Genomic DNA, 9,505 nt, shown 5'->3' on the forward strand with positions numbered 1-9,505 from the left:
AACAAAAAGAAATCTTCTTCTTTCTATTAAATTAAAACTTGCAATATTATTTTCATTTAAATAGATAATTAGAAGATGGTTAGATATAAAATTATAAGTCATACTCAATTGAATTTTCATTACTAAAAATCACTACGATAAAACCTAATTTAATACATGATATTAATATATTGACCTTTTAATTATGCATGTTTAGAACATGGTGAATAAATAAATAAATTACATGAGGTTGAGGATGGAATCTTCTGCCGGCCCAAAGACAGCGATATGATTCGTGAACATTGCAAAGTCTCATGAGGTTTTCATATATTTTACTCAACTCCTAAGGCACATGATTTTATCACGTTGGATATTCCACAATGCGTAGGTGTTTGACGACGGAATTATTTCCTTCTTCCTTTTAAAAGAAATTATCCCCGTCCTTCCGAAACCTTTAAAACGAGTTTGATTTGGTGATGGCATGTCCCCAGTTAATGCTGAACACGTCATATATTTACAGTCAATGTAAATGTGTTTTGAAGATTTCGTATAGCGGGATCTATAAAAACGTTTAAAAGAACGATAGAGACTACAAGTGATAAAAATAAATAAATACCAGGGGCCCAATGTCATGATGCAATATAGAGGGGTTAAGTTCATGTAGCCGGGCAATTATTGTCGTGAACCACTGGGAGTGTGAGGATGTTGTGAAACACGTGAACATGGCAACCGGCTCCTTCGCCATGTAAGGCTATTTATAGTGCAGTACTTGCAACTAAGCCAAACCAAATTATATCTTCATTGTTCGTAAGAGCTATTAATATCTTCGTTTGTGCATATATAAAAGTCAGAGTCTGAGTCTGCAGCAAGTGATATATATTAGCGGATTGTAATCGAGTAAAGGAGCGAATTAGTAAGATGGGTTCAGTTACAACAGCTACAACAGTGGGCAGCAATGGAATGAGTTCACCTGACTATAAGATGAATGGCGAAGTGGTGCTGCAGAAAGTGGCTCTCCTCCACCTGACGGACTACGCCGCAACGCTGGCTGACGAGGCATCCGAATTGATGGGGAAGAAAATCTCTCTTCAGCTTGTGAGCAGCGACCAAGTGGATCCCGGTAATAATAATATAAGCTTTACGCTGCTTTCTCATGGGAAGTGCATTTCTAATATTATAATTAGTATACACATAGAATTGTGTTTGCTTAATTGATGGTAATGGTAAAGAAATGGCGATTAGAAGATGTTTACACACATAAATTTGTATTCGTCTGTTTATGTTGAGATTAAAGTGTATGAATTAAATTTGACCAGTGGTATATTCATCCTAGTTTGATTAATGCGATGCGATGCATGTTGTCTTGTGTAGAAACGGGATTGGGAAAAACGATGGGGCAGCCTTGTTACTTGAACTGGAGCCCATGGGACGGACCCATCTCACACGAGACAAGCTGCTCGGTGACGTTGAAGTGGAACTCGGCACTCGGATTCCCGGGCGCATTTGTCATAAAAAACATGCACGCCCGAGAGTTCTTTCTGAAATCACTCACCATATCAGTCCCAGGCCACGGCAATGTTCGTTTCCAATGTAACTCGTGGATAGCCCCTTCTTCTGTCAACCCCAATGACCGTGTTTTCTTCGCCAACAAGGTCAGCTTTTCCTTATCGCAAGGGTAGGTTTTAAATTATTCAGGATAGTAGAAGCGCTAACAATGTGTGTTTATCATCAGAGCTTTGTTCCGGAGGAAACCCCAGCGGGCCTGAGAAAGTTGAGGGAGATGGATTTGAAGTCCCTGCGAGGAGACGGAAGCGGAGAAAGGAAGGTGTCGGATCTCATTTATGATTACGACGTCTACAACGACATTGGGGAGCCAGAGAAGGATGCAGAGCTGCGGAGGGAAGTGTTGGGTGGATCGCAGGAGCTCCCCTATCCCAGGAGATGCCGAACTGGTCGTCCGCGCGTTCAAACAGGCATGTGTCTATATACATGTATAGTCACTAGTCACTACCTATTATGTAACTGTAATCTTGACACATGTTTTTCTTATTGAATCTGTTGCAGCTCCCGAATTCGAGACTCGCACAAGCTTGATCTTCATTCCCCCTGACGAAAGGTTTCCTTATTCTGACTTTTCCGACTTTGGAGCTCACCTCATAGACGCAGTTGCTAACCTCATCGTTCCCACTCTCACGAATCTCTTCGATCACGCATTCGACTCCTTTGATGACGTAAGCGACCTCTACAAACGAGGTCTCAAAACTGCCCACAACTCTCTCAGGACTCTCCGTCAGGATAGCAGCCCACTGCATTTTGTGCAGGGACTCCTCGACAGCATCGAGGATGACATTCCGCTCATTAATTTCACTCGCCCGCAAATTGTCCAAGGTATAAATATATTAGCATTGATTCTTTAATCGGTCTTCAATCTCATCGAGTACAAACCCTATTAAGGTTAAACAACAACTGAACCAATCTTTTGCACCACAGCGGATGAGTGCGCTTGGAGAAGCGACGAGGAATTTGCACGCCAGACACTTGCAGGGCTGAATCCATTGGTGATCAAGCGCCTAGAGGTAACCATGACCCACTTCCTATCTTTACTTTTATGACTCTTCTTCTGTCTCTTCAATAACATCGCCAATGGCTGCTTTGAAATTAAAACAGACATTTCCTCCATCCAGTAGCTTGGATGAAAGTATATACGGTCCAAAGAAGAGCGCCATCGCCGCGCAGCACATAGAAATGAACCTTGAGGGCCTTTCGGTGGATCAGGTCATTATTATCTTCAAAAACTCCCTAGTCTTCCTTAATCTACCTGTTGTTGAAATCTAATGTAAAATTAATGTGGAAAATGCAGGCCACTGCTTCTAAAAGGTTATTTATTGTGGACTACTATGATGTTTATATGCCTTACGTGGAGCGTATAAACAAGCTGTCGAAAGATGCCAAGACATATGCAAGCCGCACGCTTTACTTCCTCACCAAGGGAGGGATTCTGAAGCCAGTGGCCATAGAGTTGTGTTTGCCACAAATCGATGATCAGGCGGCCGTAAGAAAGGTTTTCACACCAGGGGAACATGGAACAGAAGAAGGAGCGCTGTGGCAGCTGGCCAAAGCCCATGCTAAAGTCAATGACGCAGGTTACCATCAACTCGTCAGCCATTGGTGAGTACCATTTTCCGACCTGTATTTTCACTGTGCACATTACCCACCGTACTATACCAACAACCATTTATATTATATTCTGGCAAATCCGATCAAAAATTATAAGTTGCCTAAAAACTTCTTAAAGATAAACACGTTTTGCTCTCCAATAATCCGCAGGTTAACGACACATTGCATCACGGAGCCTTTCATTATAGCAACCCACAGACAACTAAGCAAAATGCACCCAGTTTACAAATTGTTAATACCTCATTACCTAGATACCATGGACATCAATCAGGCTGCCCGTCAGAGTTTGATAAATGCGTCAGGTATTATTGAACAAGGCTTCACACCTGGCAGATATTGTATGGAAATGTCATCTAAAGCCTACAAGCAGTGGAAATTCAATGAACAAGGATTAGAAGCCGATCTGCTCAAAAGGTAACTTATTTAATAGCTCAACTGCCACATTACCTATGCTGGTTCATAACATTTAATCGTAATATGGTAAAATGTTGCTAAAAAGCTGATTACTGTCCTTTGACATCCGTTTCATTTTTCCAATCCAGTTAACAGAGATACCGAAAATTTGACCCATTACTTCACAATGTACCGTGCAGGGGAATGGCAGTCCGTGATTCAAAGGCACCGAATGGTTTGAAGCTTGTGATTGAGGACTACCCATATGCTGTTGACGGTATAGAAATATGGTTTGCCTTGAAACAGTGGGTTTCAGACTACCTGTCCCTCTACTACAAGGATGATGCCTCCATTAAAAATGACAAGGAATTGCAGGCTTGGTGGGATGAGATAGTAAATGTCGGCCACGGAGACCTCAGGGACGACCCAAGCAGATGGTACAAGATGGATTCCTTGGTTGAAGCAGTTCAAATAGTGACGACTATAATCTGGACTGCATCTGCTCACCATGCTGCAGTCAACTTTGGGCAGTACTCGTACGGAGGATACATGCCCAATCTGCCTACCATGAGTAGACGCTTGATTCCAGACAAGGGAACACCTGAGTATGATGAACTTCTCAAGGATCCGGAGGAATTTTTCCTCAAGACCGTCTCCGCTCCCACACAAGCAACCCTTGTCATGGCTGTTCTTGAAATTTTGTCAAAGCATGCAAAAAATGAGGTGTATGTGGGACAGTTGCAGGGCTCCACCATGGATAGAGTAGATGATCCCCGCATTCAAGAGAAATTTACAAGATTTTCAGAGAACATGACAAAGATTGAGAAGAATATAATTGAGAGGAATAACAACTGTCATGTTTACAAGAACAGGACAGGACCTGCAAAAGTCCCTTACACGCTGCTATACCCCAACACTACTGATCTATCAAAATCAGGGGGTCTCACAGGCCGTGGCGTGCCCAATAGCATATCCATTTAATGGCATCTTCACACATACAAGAAATTCCAAACCTTCACTCGAAGCACTTCCATTCACAATAAGGCTGCGACTCAAAATTATCATCCGTCACACATGACAATTGAGCAAGTATTGATTTCTATTGTTTTGAATTTTGAGCAGACATTCTACACGCATTAAATTGTACCTTCTAGCTGTTCTTCAATATTCTAATAAAGATTTATTAATTTATGTTTTTCCCGTGACAATTGTTGTTGTAAAAGTTACAAATGTAAAGGCCTTTTAATAAGTCACTGGAATATTGTGTTCTATCGAATTCGACACTTTAGAAGTGCTCAATTTTTATTTTTTCATATAAAAGTAAATATTTATATATTTTATGCATTAATTTAAGAAATAAAATTACATATCAACACAAAAGTTTGAAATGCAATATATCATCTTAATCGAAAATGAGTATGGTTAAATCAAATGCTTCTTAAATCTTTTTTATGGAAAAGTCTTTCAAATGCTTTTATTGATATATGTTACCTATCTATATACTAGAACAATAGTTAAATTCTAAAAAATAGAATCTTTATATTTTAATGACATGTCATTTATCCCCATAGTTAAATATTGATAGAAAAACTTCCCTCTTTTTATGAGATCATGAATATATCTATTGCTTATAAAAACATATATTCTAAAAGGAAAAATTAAAAAGTGAAATGTTCAACATTTTGCAAATGTTTGTGTCGGAAAATGATAGTATAGAATTAGACTTCTTGACTTAAAAGATATCATAATTTAGTATGGAATGAATGCTAATATTTAGAAAAAATAAAACTTTTTTTAAAAATGGATCTTGAACAGATTATTTTACACAGAGTTTTACTTAAAGTGTAATTAATAGAAATGAAGGAAATAGAAGGGGATAGAATACAAGCTTTGAATAAAATTAAATCCATTCATAGTTCTAGCAACTATTTTCTTAATGAAAATTGTTCAAAAGTTATTCATGAAGCAATATCATACTTTAAGGTCATGCTTTTCTACCCCTCAAATGTCCTTTCAATTCATCATTGGATTCGATATTAGCATGTATTACATAGCCAGAAAATATACTTAGTAAGGAGAATAATATCTATACTTTCTTTTTACAAATTAAAAAATAAATATTTTAAGTATCATGATGAGACACGCAATAAGATATTTGAGCATATAAGTGTTTGAATCTATCAGTAAAGCCATTAATTTTTTTTTTGACATTTTGTTTAGAACACAATAGAATAGTTAAAGAAATTTGAGGGCTAATTCTATTTTTAAATTCTTGAATGAAAGTATTGGCAAGATTCTCAAAGGAATCTGTAGAATAAGGGGGTAAAGAGAAATACTATTACAAATATTTGTCCCTAAAGGTTCACATAGGTATTTTATCAGGATCCTATGGTCATGAGATCGATTACTACATATTATTTGGAAATTCCTAACATGAATTGCAAGATCACCCTTACCACTATAAGTTTCAACACAAGATATCTCAACATCTAGTAGAATAAAAACATGAAGGATTAGCAATGTCACATATAGGATTTTTGTATCTATATTGAGTGAATTGAGCCATTTATTGATGCAAAGATTAGTTAGTTTGTACAAGGTTACTAATGGTAGGATTGGAAGAATAAATTATAGGCATACATATATTATATGTGTTAGAAAATTTACTGAAAGTGGCAGGTGGAAGATTTGAAAAAGTGGGAAGAGGATTGGGATATGTAAAAGACAAAAAAATGGTATAAAGGCAATGAAGAAGGTAGTACAACATTAAGAATTCTTGTGGGATGTTTGATATTTAGAGGACCAACACTTAGAGGATTAAACATTTGTGTAGAAGTTATCATTAGAAGTAGCTGATGTATAGAAATAGAGGCTAATCAAGTTTCTAATACAAATACACAAAATGGTATATCTTTTCCAAAGATTTCATACAACTCAAGGTTTAAGCGACCCAATCAAATTTCCCAATCTCCCCAATGGCCCGCTTAGAATCTAAGGGTTTTTAATCCACCAAGACAACCCCAAATAATTAATTCACCAAGTCTCAAGTGCCTATCTCTAAGGAAAAACCAAAAAACTCTACCTACTAGTCCTAATAGCTCTAATTAGGCCTCCAATAAGGGGAATTAATTATTTTCTCAAAAAAAATCCAAAAAAATCTCAAAACAAATAGTATTTTCAGATACTCATTTGTCTCTTCTCTAACATACTACAAGAATTCCACCTAATATTTTGGAGGAAACCCCTTAACTAGCCTACTATACCTGTTGTTAGGCCTAAAATAGTGTGCATTTATAAAGAAACCTCTATCAATTATCCCCTCAAACCTTTCCACTTTGGGTAGAGTGCTAGATAGTCCCCAATTAGAATAATCCACAATCAATTTGGTTCTATGACCCCTTTAGATGGAAAAGTGCCAAATTTCCCTTTGGGAACCCTCCAAAACTAGGGCATATTCAATGTAGGCCTTCCACTCACTACCATGACCAAAAAAACCTTATTCCACCATCCAATCAACATATACTAACTATTTAAAGCATAAAAGTATTCCCCTCCAATAGCTAGATTCTCTACGATTGTTCCTTAGCCATGAATTAGTGTTTTTCCAAGCATATGAATGGTGATCACTAGTCATTCCTTCACTTTATCTGCATGTTATATTTCTAGGACACTATCATTCAAGTTGGTACATAAATATTCCATGGGAAGCATGGTCTAACATCCATGAAATGTGTTTGTTTTCATATAGATTTAAAGAAAACTAGTTCAAAATAAATGTAAAATCCCAAGCCCTACCAACAAATCTTTAATGAACACAACAATACTAACTTTATTATGTTTCATTAATAATCAAACATGGGTTAAATATGTCTCGTAGTTAATAACATAGGTAAAATAATAAATTCCAATCAAAGAACCATAAGAAATTATAGACAGAATAATATTTTAATGTTATTTCAATAACTAATCCATACAATAGATCTTCAATCCATAAAATGTTGCCATGGTTATGCCTTATCCAAGCCTTGTAAGGTGTATTCTAATTGTTGCAACCAATCCAAGTTGGCTACAAGGAACTAGTCCATTAAAGGCCTAAAACATAGTTTCCCTCCAAACACCTCCTACTCATTGATGCAGGAGCATCCTAGGTGTAAGAGAAATCTTGCATCAACCCAAAAAATATTTCATTTTAGTTGTTTGAATAAGGGTTGTCTTTATGCAAAGTTTCTATCTATGGAGGCTTGCTACTTAGTAAGTCATTCATATGAGCTCAGAATGTCCTAATTTCAGAGGTGGATGTTCATCTCAGATATATTAGCCTACTAGTTGAGGATTAGTGCCATATCATGAGTATTCATGGATTTATTGTAGATTCTTGCTTTGAAATTTTGGTATAAAAACTTTAGGTTCATCATTGAAAGCCTAAATGTGCCATATCAGAAGCTGAGAATTCTGAAAAGTAGTTATAATAGCCAATTGGAGCAATAGTTCAAGTGTTATGGCATTCCGAAGTTGGGCTGACCAAAACTTACAAAATAGATGTCAAAAATGTATTTGGCTGACTATATATGTTTTGTTAGGGTCTATTGGCCCTAGGTATTAAGTTTGAGTGTCTTGAACCTTCCTAGATGGCATAAAATTGTCTATTTAAGAAATGCTCGAACAATGTCTAGGACAGCTCTGGGTGATAGTTTGTAGCTTTGTCTTGCATATTACTATAATGAAGGTGTCCATGTGGTTTAGCATATTGTAATTTTGAATTCTATAATTTTGTATTTGCAGCGATAATAAGAAGCCCATATTTTATATCTTGCAAATTGCTATTATTTTTTTGTTTCTATTATGTGTTTATGGTATTAAGGGGAGCACCCTTCATCAACCATTAGAATTCAAAATTTTGAATTTCTTACTTATAGTTTCATGTTTTATTTGATTCAAAAATTATTCATATTTCTTCCAAATATTCTTAAAGGTTTATCTAGCCTATCTAATACCCTTTTAACATATTGTATTCTTGTGTGGGTACTATTGGCCCCCCTTACATCATTTTTATCCTAAGTTCCTTATCAATACATTTAGGATTCCTATATATTTCATTGGTTAGAACATTGCCATAGACCATAATGGACTTTAGAACATTGCAACTCACCCTCACTGACCCTTCATGCATGGTGTCTACCTAAGAACAAATCTTTTCTTGGAAGCCCTTACACCATACTCCCTTCCCTTTAAAGAGCTCTTGTCACAAGAGGTAAGGGCTATAGTTCTTCTTCCTCCCATCCTCCTTGATGGAACTATACAATGTTTCCTTTCCTCACCAAAGTTTTGTTGCAATATCAGGTCATTATGAGTTGGTCTTTTACCAACATCAAACTTAAACAAAGAGTTAGAAATACATTTTTCTTTTTACTTGTTGTCTTCCATGACAATATGGATCAACTAGCTACTACAACTTCATGTATCTCCTCTCTTCTAGTCTTCATTCCTCTTTACCACCTTTCCAACCACAGTGGTTCTACCATTACCAAACTCTACAACCAAAGGAAATTTAATATTCCTAGCGATCACTCCATTTTAATGCTTATCATAGGATTATGTATTATCTCTTGTACTATCATGAAGACATGTCTTGATCAGGATCTTGTGTGTTCTTACCCATATACAACTTCAAAGGCTTCTTGCTTCCAAAGAAAATAGTCATATTCTCTTATCCATTTTTAACTTCAAGAGGTTCTAAACTAAATTATCATTTCCCTTGTGCACCAAATATGTGTTTTTCAACACATTATTCAAGGTCCTCCCCAAATCCTTTCATAGTCCCCCCAAAACTATATGGAAACAAGTTATTAGAATCATGACGAGAGTCATTTACAATCCATTTAATGCCATAATTTAATCTATTTCATGTGCCTTCATACTCATTTCCATGTTTTTTTATTATTCTAATTCATCCCAT

At 36.6% G+C, this 9,505-nt stretch overlaps 1 protein-coding gene across 1 annotated transcript; it reads left to right on the forward strand.

The window, feature by feature from the left end:
• The first annotated feature begins 675 nt into the window (after window positions 1-675).
• LOC149576940 (linoleate 9S-lipoxygenase-like) lies at window positions 676-4,744 on the forward strand. Its single transcript, XM_089821072.1, has 9 exons — window positions 676-1,099; window positions 1,351-1,631; window positions 1,712-1,952; window positions 2,044-2,367; window positions 2,470-2,555; window positions 2,647-2,754; window positions 2,840-3,147; window positions 3,307-3,570; window positions 3,750-4,744. Exons 1-9 carry the CDS (start codon window positions 898-900, stop codon window positions 4,528-4,530), a joined length of 2,595 nt encoding a protein of 864 aa, XP_089677198.1. The 5' UTR covers window positions 676-897; the 3' UTR covers window positions 4,531-4,744.
• The last annotated feature ends 4,761 nt before the right edge of the window (window positions 4,745-9,505 follow it).

Source organism: Cupressus sempervirens, chromosome 1 (assembly GCF_028749045.1).
Source record: "Cupressus sempervirens isolate cs-2001-9-10 chromosome 1, ASM2874904v1, whole genome shotgun sequence".
Lineage (NCBI taxonomy): Eukaryota > Viridiplantae > Streptophyta > Pinopsida > Cupressales > Cupressaceae > Cupressus > Cupressus sempervirens.

Coding starts and splice junctions, on each gene's coding strand:
- LOC149576940 (XM_089821072.1), top strand. CDS start 898: ATGGGTTCAGTTACAACAGCTACAACAGTGGGCAGCAATGGAATGAGT. Junction 2,368..2,469: donor TCGCCCGCAAATTGTCCAAG/GTATAAATATAT, acceptor TTTGCACCACAG/CGGATGAGTGCGCTTGGAGA. Junction 3,571..3,749: donor GAAGCCGATCTGCTCAAAAG/GTAACTTATTTA, acceptor TGTACCGTGCAG/GGGAATGGCAGTCCGTGATT.